Source organism: Apostichopus japonicus, chromosome 5 (genome assembly GCF_037975245.1).
Source record: "Apostichopus japonicus isolate 1M-3 chromosome 5, ASM3797524v1, whole genome shotgun sequence".
In the NCBI taxonomy this organism is placed as follows: domain Eukaryota; kingdom Metazoa; phylum Echinodermata; class Holothuroidea; order Aspidochirotida; family Stichopodidae; genus Apostichopus; species Apostichopus japonicus.
In genome coordinates this window covers 22,520,302-22,543,908 of record NC_092565.1, presented here as the reverse complement: position 1 = coordinate 22,543,908, position 23,607 = coordinate 22,520,302, and the positions used below count along the sequence as shown (strand labels likewise).

Below are 23,607 nucleotides of genomic sequence, written 5' to 3'. Positions count from 1 at the left end.
CTTTCTCAATATAGTAAGTGCCTTCATACAATGACATCGTGTATCATTCACATACTCACATTAAGTAAGTGCTCTCTCAGTATAGTAAATGTCTACATACAATGAAATCGTGTATCATACACATACTCACATAAAGTAAGTGCTCTCTCAGTATAGTAAATGTCTACATACAATGATATCGTGTATCATTCACATACTCACATAAAGTATAAGTGCTCTCTCAGTATAGTAAATGTCTAAATATACAATGACATCGTGTAGCATTCACATACTCATATAAAGTAAGTGCTCTCTCAGTATAGTAAATGTCTACATACAATGACATCGTGTATCATTCACATACTCACATAAAGTATAAGTGCTCTCTCAGTATAGTAAATGTCTAAATATACAATGACATCGTGTAGCATTCACATACTCATATAAAGTAAGTGCTCTCTCAGTATAGTAAATGTCTACATACAATGACATCGTGTATCATTCACATACTCACATTAAGTAAGTGCTCTCTCAGTATAGTAAATGTCTAAATATACAATGACATCGTGTATCATTCACATACTCACATAAAGTAAGTGCTCTCTCAGTATAGTAAATGTCTACATACAATGACATCGTGTATCATTCACATACTCACATAAAGTAAGTGCTCTTTCAGTAGAGTAAATGTCTACATACAATGACATCGTGTATCATACACATACTCACATAAAGTAAGTGCTCTCTCAGTATAGTAAATGTCTACATACAATGACATCGTGTATCATTTACATACTCACATTAAATAAGTTCTCTCTCAGTATAGTAAATGTCTAAATAAACAATGACATCGTGTATCATTCACATACTCACATAAAGTAAGTGCTCTTTCAGTATAGTAAATGTCTACATACAATGACATCGTGTATCATTCACATACTCACATTAAGTAAGTGCTCTCTCAGTATAGTAAATGTCTAAATATACAATGACATCGTGTATCATTCACATACTCACATAAAGTAAGTGCTCTCTCAGTATAGTAAATGTCTACATACAATGACATCGTGTATCATTCACATACTCACATTAAGTAAGTGCTCTTTCAGTATAGTAAATGTCTACATACAATGACATCGTGTATCATACACATACTCACATAAAGTAAGTGCTCTCTCAGTATAGTAAATGTCTACATACAATGACATCGTGTATCATTTACATACTCACATTAAATAAGTTCTCTCTCATTATAGTAAATGTCTAAATATACAATGACATCGTGTATCATACACATACTCACATTAAGTAAGTGCTCTCTCAGTATAGTAAATGTCTACATACAATGACATCGTGTATCATTCACATACTCACATAAAGTAAATGCTCTCTCAGTGTAGTAAATGTCTACATACAATGACATCGTGTATCATTTACATACTCACATTAAATAAGTTCTCTCTCAGTATAGTAAATGTCTAAATAAACAATGACATCGTGTATCATTCACATACTCACATAAAGTAAGTGCTCTTTCAGTATAGTAAATGTCTACATACAATGACATCGTGTATCATTCACATACTCACATTAAGTAAGTGCTCTCTCAGTATAGTAAATGTCTAAATATACAATGACATCGTGTATCATTCACATACTCACATAAAGTAAGTGCTCTTTCAGTATAGTAAATGTCTACATACAATGACATCGTGTATCATTCACATACTCACATTAAGTAAGTGCTCTTTCAGTATAGTAAATGTCTACATACAATGACATCGTGTATCATACACATACTCACATAAAGTAAGTGCTCTCTCAGTATAGTAAATGTCTACATACAATGACATCGTGTATCATTTACATACTCACATTAAATAAGTTCTCTCTCAGTATAGTAAATGTCTAAATATACAATGACATCGTGTATCATACACATACTCACATTAAGTAAGTGCTCTCTCAGTATAGTAAATGTCTACATACAATGACATCGTGTATCATTCACATACTCACATAAAGTAAATGCTCTCCCAGTGTAGTAAATGTCTACATACAATGACATCGTGTATCATTCACATACTCATATTAAGTAAGTGCTCTCTCAGTATATATACCTTTTCGCACATAGTACATAGTACTTCGTGTATCAATTAAGTACAGTGCACTTATAAAAATGCTTACTCAGTACAGCAATTGTATAAATTCCCACCTTAGCTGGTACACGAGCACCAGTTGTTTTATTTGTTATTCATGTAACCTATTCTATAAAACGTCGACAGAATACAATTTACAATAGCACAGCCAAGTTGACTTTGTGTAGATTATACCTGCCAAGATTGGATAATAAAAACAGCCGTGATTGTGATCATGAAAATGGGTATTTTTTTTAAATTCATGTTTTCCAAGCTATCGATTGATGTCATTCATATTCTAAAACTCAAGTTCCTGGAAATTAAGTCCTAGGGACGTCTGTATTACGAAAGAAAACAATTAAAGGAAACATTTATTGAACTTCATTTTGACCTTCTTTGAGAGGATTTAAATATATGGGTGACTCGAATCGCCTCAAAGGAGGAACACTTTAGTTATTCAGGTACTCAAATTGCTACAAATTCGTTCCCAAGTACGTCTGTATTACGAATGTAAACAATTAAAGGAAACATTTATTGAACTTCATTTTGACCTTCTTTGAGAGGATTTAAATATATGGGTGACTCAAATCGCCTCAAAGGGGAACATTTGTTATTCAGGAACTCAAATTGATACAAATTCAATTCTAAGTAGGTCTGTATTACCAACATAAACAATTAAATGAAACTTTTCTCGAGTTTTATTTAACCTATATTGGGTAGGATATAAATAAATGGGTAAATGGAATCGTCCAAAGTTTTAAGGGAACATATAACTATACTGTCAATGAAATGCTATAGTGTATGCATGAACTGGACTGGTCTAAGGCAGTTAATATGCGACGCTATAAGCAGCCCCATACATCTGCACTTCATGACGGGTGGCAATCCAGTTTAAGCATTCGAAAGCCACTATTTTAGATGGTGAAAATTGTTGAATTCTCACAGATGAAAAACCCCGACTTATTATAGCTGGCCAGAATCAAACCCTCAACCTCTCAGATGCAAGGTTCAATTGTTGATTTACAATAACACTCCCTTTTTCCACTCGACCATAGCACTTAATCAACTGTTATTTTTCAATGCAGAGTTTTTATCACGATGGCTATCACCCTCCCCCCTCTCTCTCTTCTTCCATTCCCGTTGTTTTCTACTCCATCATCATACCATCTGACCCTTGTTTGATGCAACTGCCTGTCACCAGGGAGGTACCAGATCCCCGTATCCGTCCCTTTGTGTTCTTATTCAAGCATCTGACATGTCTTCCGGAGGTAAAATGAATATGAACTCATTAATGTACCTAGTTTCCTGCCCGTGGGTATATAACTTTATATTCACGGCCGATAAATTACAGGCGGGATCTTAGTCAAGTGCAAGACCGGTTTATTATCATTTCTCGTGGAACCAGGTGTAGGGCTTTACATGTATCAATTGAAGTGCCCACATATTATATCACTCTACGCGGAATGTATACACAACATCACGCCTTATGACAGCTACATTAACAATGCTTCAATATCACGTTCTTTGATGTAATGTAATCTTACGAGAAGTTACATCAACCAATCAAGACATTTTAGACGACAAGCCATTCAACTGACTGCTATGCATTAAATGAGATAGACGCATATATTAGTCACATTTTTTCGTGCTGCATTTGCTACAGCGACGTAGCCAGGAATTTGAAAGGGGGGGGGGGCACTTTTTGCGATTGATATCGATTTTCAAAAATTTAGGCACGACTATCTGAGCGGAGCGCCACCATCGGTTGGCGCGGAGCGTACAAGAAAATTTTTGGTTTTACAAACCCCCCAGATGGCCGGAAACGGCCCTTCCCGAGTGTTCATGCTGGTTCCATGGCCTCTTGTTAACTTGAGACACCTCATTCAATATCACTTTTCAACCAAAAAAACAAACAAGTTACATAATTCAATAATACATAATGTATTTAAAATTAGCAAGGTACATGTACAGAGTAGTCTTAATTTTCAACTGCTGATACTTGTAGTTACATATATAGATAGGCCAGACATGTCTTAGATACAACTATAGCCAGTAATTGTCTTTGATACAACTGTCAATGTTTAAGTTAGCCTAATAAGAGAAGGCGAGAGCTATCCGACGATTGCCATCTGATTCAAATTTCTCAACTGTTTTCTCAACTGAAATTTATCTGCGTAAACAGGTTCTTAACTAGATGTTACAACACTGACAAGATCGGATCCTATAGTCTTTTTCGGCGGGTAGAGTGTTGAATGAAACGGCACGCGATAGAAATGATAGCCTAAATTAGAAGACTAGGTCACCTAATTAAGCCATATTCTTGCTACGTTCATTTCAATAGTTATTCCTGTCTACACTCTTAAACTCGTCCAGCAAGCTTATGGATTTGAAATATGGGTGTTTCTAAAAAAAGATAAGTTGGCCAAAAAAAGTGTAGGCCCGTGCCCACAGTGCTACATACTGGCTACGCCCCTGATCATATGATATCATATTATCAGCAGATTTTGTTTCCTTTTTTGAATTCTTTTACATGTTCTTTTCCATAATATATCAGAAAGACAAACATAGTGCTCTTTTACAATTTTTCAAGTAGGATGATTCTTGTTTATTGTCCAATGTCTGGACTTTAATACATTTGACCAACTTAACTGATGGACAATATAATATAATATTTTGGAATATAGCCAGATATGCAGTGGCCTAAAAACAAATATCGTTATCGCAGTGTATTAGCAGTGTAATAATTATTTATAGGAAGTGCGTATCACGTACGATTGCTAGCTTAGCTTCATAACATGCTGTTCGTGCAACAACTTAGGACGAATCATAGAAAGGATGAGAACGAACGCTGTCAACGTTGTTGTGCATACGGTTTGTGACATTCCATAGAGTGCGGTTAGGTAGGCAATATGTATTTTATTACGCAGTGGCCAACTGTAGGCTTGTAATAGGCTATAGGCTAAATTTAGCTAATTGCATCTGCCAAACTAAGTAAGTAGTTGAATCAGTAGGTGTGAATGTTACTACGATTATAATTGAGTTAATTGACCTGACGAGTATTCAAGATGAAAAGAGCACTGACAAAATACCATGCTAAAAAAACAACAGTTTTTAAACATTTTTTCCGACACTGAAAGGGGGGGAGCGGTCGCTCCCCCTGCTCCCCCCCCCTGGCTACGTCCCTGATTTGCTAACACTTCCTATAACATATTCTAGAAATATCTTTTCGTGCTTGTCATGATTTTTTTGTATATATTTGAATAACGATGAGTTTATATCTTGTCTGTCCTAACAACATATAGTTTATACATCCTATCAATATATGTAACCTATAGTATAGGCTGTGCATCTTATAAAGATATTAGGCTATAGAGCCTATATCTTATAACACGCGTAGGTTGTACTAAAGCAGCTATATATGTGTTAAGCCATGTATAGGGTATAGGTCCTACATGACACGTTATATTCTACATGTCATACAACAAGTACGGTAGTCTATCTAAGTCTTATATGAAAGTCCTGTATATATTTTTGTCTTTAAAGGAAATTAAAAAGAAAAAAGCAGAAACTAAGCAATGGGCTGTCAATCGTTCAGTTCTCTAACAGAATGTTCATTTAGCCTATCATGATTTGCTTAAACATATTGGTTGAAGGTTCCTCATCCTTTAGCAAACTAGTCATCTGAGATAGGCCTACACCCAAAACTCGTCCCCTTGCAGCTTGGACTGGCCGACGTCACATTGGAATTCCCACGCGTGCAGGTGATAAATCGAGCATGATCGTAAAAACCATGCACAAGCCGCTATCGGGGATAAAAACATCCATCAGGCCTTGCAAGGTCATGGTCGTCTGCGAGCAGCTTCAGTAGATGTAGCATCCATCATTTCATATATATATATATACACACACGTATAACGAGAAAATTTACCCACGCACATAATATAACCAGTCGAAAAAAAAACGAGGTGTGTTCCTTACATCATCGATATCACATGTTGCAATAATTAAAAAAAAAAAAAAAAAAAATGTATTTTCGAAAGGTATTAGATTACTCCTCTCCTGGATAAACCATGTTCTTTATCTCTGTTTAATATTATTTTTAAGTAAATTGATACATTACTTGTTGTTCTAATTCTGGTTAATATGTCACACAGTTCCACACAGTCCCAAGAAAATAAGCCACGCATGGGTGAGTGTAATAAAACATTTCGTTTTCAAACCTTCACACAGCTTAAAGCTAAAACACATGGGTAAACGATACCACAGATGGATCAAATGTATGGATATTGCTTCCTTTATGTACATCGAGACATGCATTATTATTATTATATTTAATAACACTCGTTAATATATCGTATTGCTCCAGGATTCTTTGATCTTTTTTCATGATCTTTTGCAAGTTGTATATAAAGAAGTAATTAATAAGCCACGTATGAGTGAGTGTAATAAAGATGTGGGCGTGTCATTCGTTTCAAACTTTCACACATGCAACTTAACACTGTATAATACATATGTAAAATGTTCTACGGAAGGATACAGTGTAGGGCTATATTTGTTTTGTGTACGCACAACTTACTAAAACTGTGTATGCTACTTTTTCTTCTTTTTTGAGAGAAGCCAAAAAAAAAACGAAAACCTGGCCTCTAGAGATTATCTTAAGCTCATTACTGACATGCTAAATATTCTTATTGTTATTCATTTTCAGTCAAATTTCTCTGTACAGTTATTCTGATCACAATGTAAAGACTGCAGAAATGGAAATCTCAGAATATTTGCTTATGTGCTGCTGCATTGTAATAAACGTGAGTATCGGCCTCCCGCAAACAAAAAACAAAAACCCTGTCAAATGTTAGTAAAATCGACGAAAATATTTTGCATTAACTTAATGTACACTGTCGCTACTTGTCTCTCCCTATATTGAGATTCACGTCAGTCTGTAAATTGCACGTGATGTTAACTGTATGATATATAGAATCAGAGGGGCACGTGTTTCGATAGCATACACACAATATTAATATTATCCATTATAGCTTAATAATATCATGGAGAAGAAGAACAATCAACACTGAATTAGCCTGAAATAAATGTCTCAGTGGCGTGATGAGGGACAGGATATTGGGGGGGGAAGGGTGGGCAAGCTTGAGGGTGGGATGAAAATTTCCTCCCGATTGAGTTAGGTAAGGGGCTGTACTTAGGGCTTATAAGGAGGGCTCCCGCCCTGAGTACATTTAAGCAAGTTTATATGAACGGGGGGGGGGGGGTAGCGGTAATTACACGGAAAATTAAAATTCAGAAATCAAATTATGCATTCTGAGGTTGAGCTAATAAATAATAATAAGTTCAGAATTTCCCTCGAATCTTGAGGCATATAGGCTGAACCTTTTTGTCGGAGGGTAGGTGGCAATTAAAGATATTAAATAATTGGGAGGGGTGCTGCCCTGGGGATCACCGAAGCCATTTCGTATTGAAGGGGGTCAAATGGTGCATTCTGAGGCGATTTCCTAACAAGGAATTTGTTTGCGACTGACAAAGAGGGGGGGGGGGGGGGTACACCTGTAGTAGTAGTAGTCGTATTCTTTATCCGCTGAATGCGAAAACAATCCACCGACTGAATCATTGTCCCTCGACCTGACAATGGGAGATGGGAGAGATTCCTATCTCCGCTCCCCCTCCCTGTGCACACTTCACTAAATTGTATGGCAGTGAGCTCTGATGCTCAAACGCACGAATCACTCGAGATGTGTCATGATGGCTGCTAGCTTCTCGGCTAAGCTAATGGCTAAGATCATGTCTAGCATCTGTTCTGTTTGAAGAGACCTCGAGATACCCACTTAACGTAATAATCACGCGGTTATACATGTTGTATCCATGCAAAAACTGGGTTCAAGAGTGGATCAAGTGGTTTGGTTTACGTGCCCAGCATCTCTATCTTGGGTTATTTTTCTTAGAAACCTACTAGCTGCTGGCAAAATGTGCATTTGGAGTGGCTTTCCCTTGGATGGCATTGCAAAATACATGCTCTATGACGTCAGAGATTCATTTAGTTCAAGTAGAACAGAATTCCATACAGTTCAAACAAAGCACACACATACACACACACGCAAGGCTTTAAGATCTGTGCAGGCGTCCAAAGACTATATATTCGTATAAGCTCGACATAATAATTAAGCTTCCGCGTTCCAAGGCTTCAGCTGTATGTCACACCAGTATGCCAAGTATTAATTTCACTGAGTGCAGAATTCAGAATTTGAAAGTATTCAGAATGATCACTCTTTTCAGGAGTCTTGGATTTCAATTTACGGAATTAGAATTTCGTCTCGTTAAAAAGTAGCTCTAAACCTCTATTTTGGAGCTAAATTGATAGGATTCCACTCCAAGGAAGCAGGAAAATCATGCAATCCAACCAAAAAAGGGGGGGGGGGGAGAGCTACCATCCTGAAAACTCCCACAGTGTGACGATTTATTCTTTAGAATTAATAGTATTTATATAGTATACGCAAAGTAAATAAACTCCTGTGTTAACCTTCAGTTTATACGCGGTTGATTAAATCTCTCCTGATTCATAAATTATGCAGATATGGAGTACGTTACTTGTACAGATCAACTAACACACACTCTTCACGGTGTAAAGTGGACTATGCAGTTGGGTAACTCGTTTACGGTATCGAGAAAATACTGAGAAACAGCTTTTTGAGTTGAATTGGTCTTTGATGCTATTTGATATTAAAATCCCAAACAACGTAATCTCAACGATACTATATAAACTTCAACAGTCAACGATACGTTCATTTCAACTAAGTGAATACTAGGCTTTTCATATGCGATTAAATAAGGCCTATACGTATGGAAGATAGTCTGGGCGTCAACAATCGATAACCAAACGTATTTAGGCATTATTTTCTCTTTAATCTCACTTTGTTGCAAATTATCACCTTATAATTTGAGTAGGCTAATACTCGATAGGTTTTGTTAAAAACTTTCCAACCAAACGCAAACTGTTGCTTCAACTGCCCAGGTTACACTTCCCTATGTATGCGGCACTGTGTACAAGCTACAAATCTTAAAGCGTGTGCTTCTTTTATACATATCACTTCACCTTATCAAGAACTATACAACACGCATGCGCGCCGACATGTGCGCAATTGGAATCTTGAACAGTTTGAAACGGGTTATTTGTGTCTGGTCAAACGATTGGATGCTGTCCTCGTGGACGAGACTTTGTTCCCATACAATGATACAAGTGCAGTGTACGCGTTACCTACACTACTCTGCTGCTTCCAGCACCGTCCCCCCGGCCCCCACCCGCCGGCACCTCTCCCCCTACTCCCCCTACTCCCCCCTAAAGTTACAGTTAAACGAACATCAGTACTGTCTCCATGCAAATATGCTTAGCAGTGAAATAATGATTAATATTTATTTGCAATCCTCAGCAACCGCTTTCTCTCAATATAGACTTGATTATAGAGTATTATTCCTATAATGAATGTCTGGGGAAACAGTTTGGATTGTCAGAGACTCCGAAAAAACATGCTTTTGAAAACTTCTAGCAGTCTCAGCGTAATAAACATTGGAACCAATACTGATAACACTTAGGACGATATGCCTCACGTTGTGCATTATATTACGCACATATCTAGCCAAATTTTTTAATCGTTTCTTAAAACTCATATATATTTATTATATACAGATATAGATATAGATATAAAGGACACTGTAAAGGCAGTGCTTGCAATATTCATACAAGATATGATACATATGAAATTGTTGGACAAACCAAAATACTTCATAGTTATATATGTTATGGGAATACTGAACTATATTAGTTACTGTGGATTCGATACGAAGGCAGGTGGTGCGTTATGCGCTCTACTGCTAATTTAGTCAGAAAAAAAGTGAACTGTTGGATTAAAGACCTTTCGAAGTATCGTCTGACATCAGAATACTATATACTGTTCTTCTGTGTTATTTTCCTTTTTCTATATTGAAGCAATGTATTTTAGTAGCATATCCTCTGTCGCCATCTGACACTGAACAGAAGCAGTAATTTGTCTAGAGAAAGTGTATGTTACTTCCTAAACACAGTCACCCACACCTCACAATCATCAGCATATATAGACTAAGCACACATTAATATGCAGAAGTACCCATAACCTAGACTATAACTTTACAAAAACGAATCTGGGATGGAGGTTTCATATTCAATACTCAAGTTTCATGTTCTTTTCTTATATACTTTTAAACCTAGAACATTCCAAACCAGAGCCATTCCACTAGATTTTTAAGTGAAGCTGGTTGGAAATTGGAATAGTAACACAACACGGTTTAATGTTCTTGTAGGATAACGTCATACCGTCCTCAAAAAAACATTCCCAAAATACCAAACGCATCTTAAGTCGAACTCTAAAATATTTATAGGCTTTCGAGAGACTCATTGAACAACCTCATGTACCGTTCGAATATAAATTTGTCAGGTTTGGAATAGATATGCCAAGGGACAATTATTATTGTCAGAAATATTACAGTGCGTGAAGTTGTAAACTATATAGCCTGTGTAACATAATTTATACATGCCTATAGCTGATTCATTTGTACCTTAAAGGCAGTGTTCACTCATCGCGAGATGCTGAAACACATACTATCGGTACTCATTTGAATACAGAATGTTAGAAATCACCGAACGAAATGTTATAGAGGATGATAACAATATCACAGCGTGTATAACAGATGGTTGCTAATGTGTCTATATAATATTAACGAAAAGGTTATCCGTGACTCGAGAATTCGCAATCACGTCACTTGTAACTAATATCACATATTTTGTTTCGTTATATTTTATAAACACTAATGTTTTTTTCAGTGGATATATGATATATCGTAAATAAACTAGGGTATTGAAGAATAACAGAAATCATATAACGTGACGATATCAGACGACAGACAGATTGCAGGGAACCCATGGATCAATGTAATATGCCAATATATAAATGTAGTATATTATAAATGTATCATCAAAGGGCTCCGTCGTGTAATCTCATCACTTCTTTACTATGCTCGATCACGTGATGACAAGTAAGCCATGTATGCAAATTAGGTTAGACAAAAGGTCTAATGAAAACAGGTTTAAAGAATAAAAAATGGATATTAATCTAGAAAATATAACCACTAAACTGGGTTAAGCAATTAGTCACAACCCATGCAGGCTGCACACAGAGACATATCAGTCACACAAAACCCTTAACTTGCCCAGACAGTTTCTCCAGTGTGTAGTTGTAGAGCGAAACCTTTTTTTTCGCGAACACAGCTGTTTAGTGCCATGAAACAAACTGAACAACCATACATGCAGCAGAGCTTTGATTGAAGCAAAGCGCAACTGTTCAAGATATATATATTGTTTTGGCCATATTGATTAAACATAGTTCTTTTTATCCGTACTGAAGAGAAAACAAATCTTTTGCAAATACAGCTGTTATTGATTAAAATGCACAGCATATACAAAAACAAATCAGATTATGTCATTCAATCCACTTGACTTTCAATATGGCGCTTCACATGATACTTATTAGCTTTTCCTTTCAAAAATCTTCAAAACCAAAGCCAATGAGTCATTCTCATGTTACATATTTCGATCATGGGTTCACGTCCACATTTGTCTCTATATACACAGTCACACAAAATGAAATCGGCGCTTCATTACGCGCCTTAAATCTCCGTCTTCTGCAACGTGATTGGTCAATAGGTCAGTCTGTTTATTCATCCAGGGTTTTGCTGTCATTGATTTTAATTGCATGATCACAGCTTGTAATATCGTTGATATCATGTACTTCTTCTAAAACATTAGAGCATGTATGATATGCATGTATGCGGTACACGAGACACCCACTGCAGAAGAAATTTTAGACAAACGAGTGCTTAAGGCTGTTAAGTGTTTGTAATATAAGATGCCATAATTGGATCCTGTTGTCATATCATGATTTAATAAAGTAAAGTCACAAATCTGGTGATTTCTGTTGACTCGAAACAACGGTTACGATTACTATAGTAATATACGCTGACATGATGCTTAAGTATAGGCTAATCGTTTTCATATTTTGTGTTTTAGTGCTTCCTTGTATTATTTAGAATCATAGGCGTAGGAGCCAAATTTGATTTGGGGGGGGGGGGGCTGTAACGACTTGCCTGAAAAATATAACCACATTTTTTCGCGCGCTCCCCGCGCTTTCAACATGTTAATGTACATATCATATTGGCTTTTACATTAGTAATGGCGAATTAGTCGGGCAAGCTTAGAACTTTATTTTAATTACCAAGAGAATTGTTTTTTAAACTATTGATTTCCTTTAGCTACATCATTACAAATTATCTTTCTTGCAGTAGTTGCCCGAAAAAATTCTCAGCATATTGCCCGAATTTGCACAAAAATATTCGGTTGGGGGCTGCAGCCCCTCCCCACCCCGCCCACCGCCTCTTACGCCTATGTTTAGAATACATGCACGCTACGTCTGTCCATCCACTTGCTCTCAGGCTCTATTCACCAACATGAACTATGTCATGATGCAATTAGCGTAACCGTATATTTTCTGTTCAGTAAGATATGTGCTTAATGGTATCGAATAGCATGTATGTATGTTATTTCTCTCTCCACCCACCTCTACCTCTCTCTCTCTCCCATTTGTTATCTTCCTCCACCCCCTCTAGTTTATTACGGGAACATTATGATATACACCCTCATCATATATTGTGTTTATTGGTTTACTATTGTATAGGCTATCAGTCAGCGTTCATACATGCCATGTCTCCCAATTAACCCAGGTTTATGCTGACTTAGTACGCGCACCCGTTTTTCTTGAATAGTCTGTTGCCTGAACTCAGCAGTCACGCTATGAATTTTGTAAACGTATATTCGTACGCGGTGCGCTTTGAATATCTGGTATATATCCTATAGTATAGGCTAATATTAAGTGCCGCACTCGAATCTTGACCTTTTACATTTTACTTGTACTCATACAAAAGGGAAATATTACTGGTACAAACACTCATGTTGTTGTGCGCATATATTCAACCAGGTTGCTCTTCACCCACTCGTATCTCATTTTCGGTTGCCCTTCTCTTTGCGTGGGAGAAAATTCTACAAACATATGAAGCGCTGCACGGGAATTTGGCGAACAATTAACTAGTCACCAGACGATCGACGAGAAATTCAATTATAGATCTAGGAACTGATAGAGAATCTTGTAATTTATTGCTGACAACAGGTTATCCAAAGCAAGCCCATCTCTATGCGGAAACGTGTCAATGTAATAACAAACAAAATCCTCGAGGAACAGAGAAAATATCATCAAAATGAGGAAGCTTTCATAACATTGCAGAGTGATGAAAAGAGCCTGACTGCGCGCGAGCACGACATTCAAGAGTAATGTATGGACTATAGAAATTTCAGACATCATTCTTGCTGCCTATTGTTATTTATCTAAATGTTATTCTCATGTAGCAACCTCTTCAAAACGTTCATCTTCGCTCCTCTTTTCCCTTGCCTCATTTTCCCTTGCCTTCCACATTTCCTTTCCCTTGCTCTGGACAGCTTTTAAATTGATGGAAGCACATGACTTTCGACAAAAGTACTTCTATCTTCGTGTTTGAGACACAGCAAGAAATTAAAATAAAATGGTCGAAGAAATACGAAGTATATGACTGAATAAAATCGATCAAAGTCGGAAATTTATACCTATATCGCTAGAGGGATGACACAAAACTAGAACGTTGTCGCGTTTTCGATTTCTTTTTATTCTATTTTTTTGTTTTGCATGCAAGGAGCAAATAACAATGTTGTATCCAACTCTTTTCATTATTTCCCTGCTATAGTAATTTTACCGATATTGCTGTCACGCTTGAAGGTCCGCTAAACTCATTAAGCAGATTTCTTGCGTTTTGGGTTTCCATTTTTTTGGCAATTTTATCAAACCCGCCGAGCTTCATATTACAGATCTTCATCAACTCTATGTTAATGAGAGAGATATTGATATTGATTCCTGTTGAATCTTAAAGATTCTTCGTCACCAAAATATTTTTTTTACAACCTTAATAGCATATTAATCACAGTGAAGGGCAAAGTCGACAATTTTGTAAGCAATTCGAAGTTTCTATTCTTATTCGAAACCTCTTCAAACCTAATGAAGAGGGAGAGGGGTTGATTGGAGAGGGGGAGAGGGAAAAGGGGGAAGGGGAGAGGGGAAAGGGGAGAGGGGAGAGGGGAGAGTGGAGGAGGGGAGGAGGGGAGAGGGGAGAGGGGAGAGGGGAGAGGGGAGAGGGGAGAGGGGAGAGGGGAGAGGGGAGAGGGGAGAGGGGAGAGGGGAGAGGGGAGAGGGGAGAGGGGAGAGGGGAGAGGGGAGAGGGGAGAGGGGAGAGGGGAGAGGGGAGAGGGGAGAGGGGAGAGGGGAGAGGGGAGAGGGGAGAGGGGAGAGGGGAGAGGGGAGAGGGGAGAGGGGAGAGGGGAGAGGGGAGAGGGGAGAGGGGAGAGGGGAGAGGGGAGAGGGGAGAGGGGAGAGGGGAGAGGGGAGAGGGGAGAGGGGAGAGGGGAGAAGGGAGAGGGGAGAGGGGAGAGGGGAGAGGGGAGAGGGGAGAGGGGAGAGGGGAGAGGATTTTTCGACTTTCTAGCATATTTCGGGTCAGTATACTGTTCTCTTTCACCACTCACAAATAAATATATTCATGGTATTTCCTTTTCGGTTTTTTTTTTTTAATGAAAAGTACAATATAGTAATTTACTACTTATAGTAATTTACTACTTACTTATTTAATTTACTACTTACCGAGAAGATTCCACGTTAAATTTGATGATTCTGATGAAGAATGCTTCATAGTTTTCAGTTCGGAATTGTAAAGAGCAGGAGACATTGGGTAGATAATGGCCCGTGGTTTCTTCGACTGCTGCGTGTACTTCATACTGGTCCCCTGTACCGATGATGTATCCTCCCCCACAAGCTTCCCCGGGAATTGGGTCTGGAAAATCAGGAAACCACAAGTGATCTCATTCAACTAGTTGTATATTGACGGAAAAAAAAATGTTACCAAAATGCTGTGAAAGACTGGATTGGGAAGTATAGGCTCTCCAATATATATGGTTTACTGTTGAATACAAAGGTCCATTCAGTTGTTATAACTTATTGATTACAAGGATGTTATAGAACATTGTAACAAAGAATGTGCTGAATGTGAAGCAAAATCTCAATGTTCTCAGAAAAAGATGTTCTTCTATACCTCCTGCATAGCTACTCTCAAACAATAACAGAACATACGATCAGGGTAATGTTCCATGTTATTGATAAATTTATTCTGGTTATATTGTTTACTTACTCTTTTCAGTGTTCCCAGAAATACAAGTGTTCTTATACCTTCTGTATAGCTATACAGTCAAACACTACAAACACTAACAAAACTATGACCAGGTTAATGCTTCCATGGCGATGTATAGGCTACATTTGACCTGGTTACGATGATTACTAACGCTTTTCAGTGTTGTCCGAAAACAGTGTTCTTATACCTTAGCTGCTCTCAAACAATACAAAACACTATGCGAAACTACAATTAGCTTGTATCTATACACATGTATATGTTGGTGATGCATACGAATGCTTACATGAGTTGTGATGAGAGGAGTCAAACACATATAACACAATTTGGTAAGAGTAATAGTTAGTAAAAGTTAGATTACAGAGGGCCGTTCTGGATGCAGGGATAACCAGACACCATGCATGGGCAAATGTTAGTCACTCGTTGCATATATAACATCTTGGAGCTGGTGAAGATTGTAATGCATTAATAAATAACACGTGCAAATGTTAAACGATAGAGCATATTGTTTTCAGGGATATCGGAATAATTGGAGTGATGAGATTACTCGCAACATAATCTGCATGGCGGAGAAGGAGGCGAGGGGACTAAAAAAACATAGCGGAAACAAGGGGGAGAAAACAAGGGGGAGAACCTGGAGAATTTTGTTGTTGACGCCCATGTAAATCTTACAGGACGGGTGTCCTGGTCCAGCTCGGGCCCTGGCGCAACGGACCCCTTTTGAAGTCTTTATTTTTCCTCAACTATATTATGAACATGTAAATACATTATTCTCCATCCCACAGTTCCCCGGGCCCGATAAGTAAACCACGGGCCCATTACGGACTGTCCCTCCTAGTCCCCCTCCTCTTATCAAACCTGAACTCTGGATGCAATATATATTCCTAACTGCTGATGCACATAACATGCTTTGCAGGTTGGAGAGTCATGTGTTGATAAACCCGCGGGTTGTGCGATTTATTGGACAATTGGCTTGCCATAGTTGTTTGGTTTCTGTGTATGCCAAAGGTCACGTGTTCTTACAGCCTACACTGAAATGTTTGGAAGAGTTACAAACACAGGAAGTTGTGTGGTTGTACGAATTATGGATGATTTCCTGCAGTAAGTATGATGATAGCTTGCAACATGATCTAACATGAATACAGACGAATGAACACATAATAAGTGTCCGATTAAAGGGAGTGAAACAATGCCTATACCATGTGATATTGTATATAGAACAATGATATTGTATATAGAACATGTATAATAAATACGGTACACTATAGACATAGCAAATCGTTGCTGAAGGAGAGCCCAGTTAACCTTAAAGGCTGTGGGCTTCGTTTGAAGGTTATCTATATGTTCTCTAATAGATGCTAGAATATATGTTAGCAATAGTCAAACCTTAAAGGTCTGCTGTATAGACCCCAACTATAGCACGCTATTATGCAAAAGTTTCTTGAGATAACATAATCGTAAAATGACCTCTTTTTTTACCAATTAGTCTGCAACGCCTGCCACATATTTTTTCTTGTGTCTTTGTGTGAACGCTGTATGATTAACTTCACTGTAGATATGAATACATTTCCACCCCGTGTTTACACGAAGAGCCTATACTGGTTTTATGAAGCTATGCAGGCTCACTGTAGAGCCTGAGGTCAATTTACGACCATGGTAGGTCGATCATGTAAATCAAAAAACTTCCACAGCTATATCGTGCTATAATTGGAGCCAATAATGCAGATATTTAACCAACACCCCTTATACTGCCCCCTTCTGATCATCTTAGCCTCGGTAAGGCAGAGATCCTGTAGCGATGTAGCCCCGGGCCCAGAGTCATAGAGGCCCGGGAGAACATGGGATACAAAGGCTATATACGGTAACCGTATTCGAATTTCCATAATATATAATTAAGGAAATATAAAGTTTTCAAAACTGGGACTCTTTGACGTACCATATACCGGAAATTGTTCTTCCCGGGACCAGAACTGTCTCTCAACGCCCCTGGATGGTAATAACAACTACATTGTTTAAGCCGAATTGTTATAAAGAACAAAGAAGGCAGCTGCCTGCTCTGTTATATAAAGCCGATAGTTAAAGGTGTATATTGCATGGTCACAACACAGGCAAGCGTGGTAAACTGCTTAAATCAATTACCCATATCAACTATAGCAGGCATATACAACGCATTCGAAATATTATATACTTAGAGTAGTAGCAGTAATATTATAAAGTATACTTACATATCTCCATTTCTTTTGCATTTATCCGATATTGAATCATCTGTATCAGTAGAAATCCAAACATCAAGAACAGATGATAGCAGCTCCTCGAATAACACTCCATCGTTATCCACACACAAATAAATGTAAGACTAGCAAGTATAAACAAACAGATTGCAGAGACAAGGTTATAACGTTCTTCTCGTTCTCCTCGTCCGACTCCGAGATAACGATCTTATTTATTATCATAGATGTCTTTCATACCGCAGGCTGTGTCCTTCGCGCATTCATCTCAGGCTCTATTGATAAATATATTCATATACACATACACATATATATATATATATAGATATAGTATAAAGTCTCGCTATCAGATTTATCCAGGCGGTGGGTATGTTTTCTCCTTGTCTACATATCATTTACCATGCATGTGGTTATATGTCTATGCAGCAATCCACAAGGTCGTATTTGTGACGCAAAGTAGAGATCCGTTGAATAGTTTCTGCAACAACAAAAAAAACAAAAAAAAAAGGGAATATGAAAATGAAATTAATAATCAAAGTTTGGAAAAATCAATTTTAAAATATAGTATTATCAATAGGGCAATGTAATTATCATTTTTGTTATTTAACAGTTTTACATCATACATGAGAAAAGGTTTTGGCTACAGAAGCTTGCAACATGACTTTTTTTCTTTTTTTTTAAATCGATTTTAAACTGTTGTCATATTGTTATAACCCAAGAATGTTCTCTACCAAGTTTCCCTTTTGCTTACTCCAAATTTGACCAAACTCGATCCCAATGAAGCATAAAACAAAGCCGCTAATGAAATTAATTCTATTAAAGAAAGTATGCACTTGGATGCAGCTTAACAGAGAAAGAGAAAAATGCTTCAAACATTCCTTCAACCCAAATGGCGTGCTCAAAATTTTCCAATTATATATATATTTTTCAGTTCATAGAGAATTGCTATCAATTTTCTCATGTTTTCCTAATCAATAAAGGTTTGATTTTGTCCTTGAAAAAATATTGATTACATCAACAAGTACACACATCAAGGTCTCCCGTCAACTTTCTAGTTTGTCTTCTTCCTCTTTCTCTTTCTCTTCCTCTTCTTCTTGTTATTATTATTTCAAGAACCTTCGAAAAAAAATCATACTTCAGACATCCCAACCGATCCAAAAATAAAATTAAATAAATAAGCAAAGGTGCATGGAGACATGATGATTAAAGAAGAAAAAAAAACATCGACAGACGAAGAAAATGAAGATTGCCAAGGTCACCTTCAATATTCCATTTCCTTCACAGATATCGATACAGTCACGACAAAATCAACATTTGACCGAGAACAGCGCTCAATTTCCATTACCAAAGCACGAAGGTAATACTCCCTTGATTAAAGGAACAACGCATATTATTACTCTTATATGTTATTTTATATATATATATATATATAAATAGTCATATATATTTATATACATATATATATATATATACACTTACAGATATGCCCAGGTGTATTAATAAACGCGTGTATAACATACCTCCACGGCACTCGACGAATCAATTTACCATACTGCCCGCATTCGTCTACTTGACTTGATGTCCTTATAACGAATAATTTGATCTTCCTACTAGAAATTAACCCCAGAGTATACTTGAAGCTTGTTCCATGTGATTAATCGTTCCTAGAAGAATCGATTCCTCTACATTCGAACTGTCCCGCGCCGTAAATTTCAAATGTTCTTAACGCACATCTGTATTTGTATATTAATGTGTTTGGGTTATATACGTGTGTGAGTGTACGTGCGTGTATGAGTTTGATGAGTCTTCGTGAATGTTTCTGTCGAGTAATTTTGTCCAGTGTTCTTACCACCAGCATCTGGTACGTTCGTATATAAACTACGTGTTCCAATCAGCTAACGAGAAACGTCACTTACTCCCGGCAACATCGTGCACTATACTGTACTTCCCTATACAAGATACTCTACAGTAACATGATCCATCTACCCAAGATGTAGCTTTTTCGTTTTCATCGTTGACTGAGCAACTATAGCCTACACTGTCTCGATACATGTCGAGTTGATTAATGAAAAGGATCGGCTAGGCGGATTGGAAGATGAGAATGAAAATTGTTTCTCTCTATAAACTCTGACTCGCGCGGTTCACAAGTCGAGCGCAAAAAACCCCTTACCTTCTCCGAGCTACACATGTCTCTACGGAGTTGACTAAGAGTGATTAAAACGGATAGCCTTCCTTGCGTAATTTAACCCCTCTGGGTTATGATATTGGACGTGCGATAGGAGATGCAGAGAGCTAAAAAAGACCGATAAATAAAAGACAGAGGAAGATGGAAGACATAATGGGAAATTGAAAAGAAAACCAGTATCGGTTATATGAAAGTAAACCATCACGCGGTAGACACGTACATCGGTATAGTTTAGCGCTGTTAGTGCAGTTTTAAGCAATGGCATGGGTCACTTTTTTGTGAATTTAATGGTCAATATATAGGTTTATATATATATATATATATATATATATATATATATATATATATATATATATATGTATATGTATATATATATATATATATATATATATATATATATATATATATATATATATATATATATATATATATATATATATATATATATATATATATATAGTAGTTTATGTATGCATAACCAGATCTTTTCGACGAAAACGCAACGTTCTTCAGTATATTTTATTAGCCATTATCTCGTTACCTAGTGATAAACTGATTAGAACTAATGTTACTATACTTTACCACTGTGTTTATCATGGTATATGTATATACGGTAACACACGGCAACGACAACTGACCTATGTACAGGTAAGTTGTTGTTTGATGTAGGCCTACGTTGCGTTTTCTTCCAAAATATCAAGTTATGCATATATAATGTTACAACTATCTGGAATTAATTTTAAAAGTGCTGGTATATGCAATACAATTATTTGTAACACAGTTTGATATGATCCACGGTGGCAATAAATTTAGTGTGCATGTGGTTCAGGTGTATCTGTATAGACATGGGCAATTTATTGGATACATGTGTCATGGCTGCAGTAAGTATGGCAGATTGTTAGAATACTCATGGTGGAGTTTGAGGGGCGAGGGTACCTAGTACCGCAGCCAGGATTCTCTTACCAGAGGTTACGACCATTTCAAAGAGGGACTCCAAAGTAACCTCCGCATGTAGCTTTAATTTACTGTAAAAACGAAGTCATAGAAGTAAATACAAACACCTCTCAGTATACTGATATATATATATATATATGTATATATATATATATATATATATATATGTATATATATATATATATATATATATATATATATATATATATATTTATATATATATATATATATATATATATATATATATTTCTTAACTAGTTAACTGAGATCAAATGTAAACGTTAGAGGCAAATCGTAAAAGAAACGGAGGTAAATCAAGGCTATAAAACTCAAGTAGCTCTGTTGGGCAAAGGGTCGAACACTTAGGTTTTCACTCCGTTGTAAGTGAAATTTCACCATGCCACTTGGGGGAGGGGGGGGGGGCATACTACGGTGGAAAGTGGATAAGGGTTATATTTCTACAAACGTATAATTTAATTTGATGTCAGTGTCTAATATTTCAAGCCGGTAGATTGTACAAAATTAATATCATTAAATCTGCAGAATACACACACTATACATTGCATATCAGCCTATACACTCCTTCATGCCCTATATTCCTATATACAGATATATTTATCAATGTAAGCATGCTAGAATTCAAAGCAATCACAATAACCTACCTATACTAAAAAATAAACTCATTTCAAAGCATTTTCACGCAGTATCTTGACTACTTACTTGATTTCTAATCCACTCAACCGTGACTTCGACAGCGTCTCGACACTGCATTGATTTGAGACAGACTTTTTGAAGAATTTAGAGTTTTCCTTTTTACTGCATCATCTGTGTTGCTCTGGCTCCAACATTCAAAACGTGTTTGGCATTTCCTTTCTTCTTGACGGTAAATACCTTACTTCTTCTTCTCTTTCTTCTTCTTTTCCGTCTTCTAATTTCAAGGTATATTGATCACATTTGATAAAAAGTCAGACACACTTTTAATCATCTCATGCAGGTTGATATATACCCCTATGTATTATATACACGGTATCAGCTCTCAAACTGCATATAGGCGCACTACCTGCCGCACTTGATCACTCTTGCGGAACTGCTTCACTCCAGTAACCATGGTGACCGACTTGACAACTCATTTTGATAGCAGTCGTTACCTATATACCAAAATAAAGAAATCGTATGACAAAAAGAAATTGTCCTTTTTTCTTTTCTTTTTAATTCGGCGTTTTTCCTTTCTATACCGAACCGACCATGTGTCGTGGAACCGGTTCACCTCAATCAATTTCTTTTTGGTCAAAGATATAATCTTACAACTCCCCAAAATGTCTCCCACCGAAATTTGGTGTTATGTATCACAGAGAACACTGGCTTGAATTTAACCCGATAGTCCCCGCGTAACTCGTATTCTTGAAGTAGTGGCAATATGATCTCTCAGTGAAGATAATTTTTCAGATTTTTGAACAAAGACTCGCTATTCTATTCGCCACAGAGATTGACGGTTGCCAAACACATTGTGGAATTGTATGTATATAGTCAAATCTTTATACTATTGTAAACGAGGGAAAAAAACGTGACCTCAACCAGAGGTGAATGTTTCGAATAAAGAAACTTCATAATTCGACGGGTGTTCCTGTAATGTTCTAATATTTGATGTAATGGATGCTGGTGAATAAACAAAACAATGGCGAACAGTGTGTCACTCAGCGTACAACATAAACATATAGGCCAATGGTGATAACGTGTTATTTCTCCGTCTCTAACGCCCACTCCCTTAAAGGGCAGTTTTTTCTCTCTCTCTTTTTTTTATCAGCGTCTTAGTTGGGACAGATATTGATGATTCGCTTTTCCTTTCAAATTTTGTTCTATCGTAAATTTGTGCGATTTAATTTTCTCGTACAGGGTATAGCGTATAATTCGTCAATACAACACCGTGTCTTGAAGATATAAAGGTACAGCTAAGGACCACTTGAGTCTGAAGGGGTAATGATAAGTACATTTAGAGGATTCAGGGAGCGTATAATTATTAGATAATAGGGCTGAAGTCATTAGGATTATACTCTCTTGGCGTTCGAGTTCAATTCTCATAAAATTGCAATATGCCCACTTAAATTAGATTTATTTTACAAATTAAATTACGTGATTAAATGCTTAGCTTTTCAACTTGAGTAAATGAATAAAAAAGATAGATTGAATTACTTCTTGAGTAAATGAATAATGAAGATGGATTAAATTACTTTAGGTGTCTGTAAAAAAAAGTGAATGTAGAAACATTCAAATATAAAATATTTTTCATTTAAAGTGAGCAATCGTTACAATAATTTCTACTAGATGTAACTTTGAGCATATACTTTATATAACGTAAAACTTGGGATAAATTAAAACAAATCTAACTCTGTCACCATGTGAAATTGATTAATGTGTGTGTATTGGTGCGTGTGTGTCTTTAGGCAAGTATGAGTAGGCCTTGACTTGGTAATGACCATCTAGAAGGAGAACAAAATGGTATAGGCTATCAACTTCAACATCTATCAACATTTCGCAACAATTTCAAGGGTGACGTAAAGCAGAATTTTCGCCTTGATATATTTTATAGTTCTTGATTCTTCAGATGATAACTTTGATTGCTAGCAATGTTTCTACATACAATATACTGATATTCAAGAAAATCCATTCTTAAAATATATTAAATATCTGGAACGCTCCTTTAAGGCTGTAAATTGATGATGACGTTAGCTCCTGGTGAAGGTCAAAATTGTTATTGTTAAATCCATTGTTTTACAAA

At 36.8% G+C, this 23,607-nt stretch overlaps 1 protein-coding gene across 3 annotated transcripts in view; it reads right to left on the bottom strand.

Annotated features, from left to right (window-relative positions):
* LOC139968072 (suppressor of tumorigenicity 14 protein homolog) overlaps positions 1–22,386 on the bottom strand; it is a 44,578-nt gene extending 22,192 nt beyond the window's left edge. Inside the window, exons 1-3 of one of the 3 annotated variants that reach the window (XM_071972416.1) lie at positions 21,552–22,386; positions 17,690–18,170; positions 14,924–15,113 (exon numbers count right to left, since the gene is read on the bottom strand). In XM_071972416.1, the coding sequence (XP_071828517.1) occupies positions 14,924–15,113; positions 17,690–17,792 (293 nt within the window). In that variant the 5' untranslated portion in view covers positions 17,793–18,170; positions 21,552–22,386. Of the gene's footprint in view, positions 1–14,923; positions 15,114–17,689; positions 18,171–18,951; positions 18,976–19,212; positions 19,737–21,551 lie in introns of those variants that run through there. The other 2 variants (XM_071972415.1, XM_071972417.1) reach the window with 2 other exon arrangements.
* Positions 22,387–23,607: the final 1,221 nt, after the last annotated feature.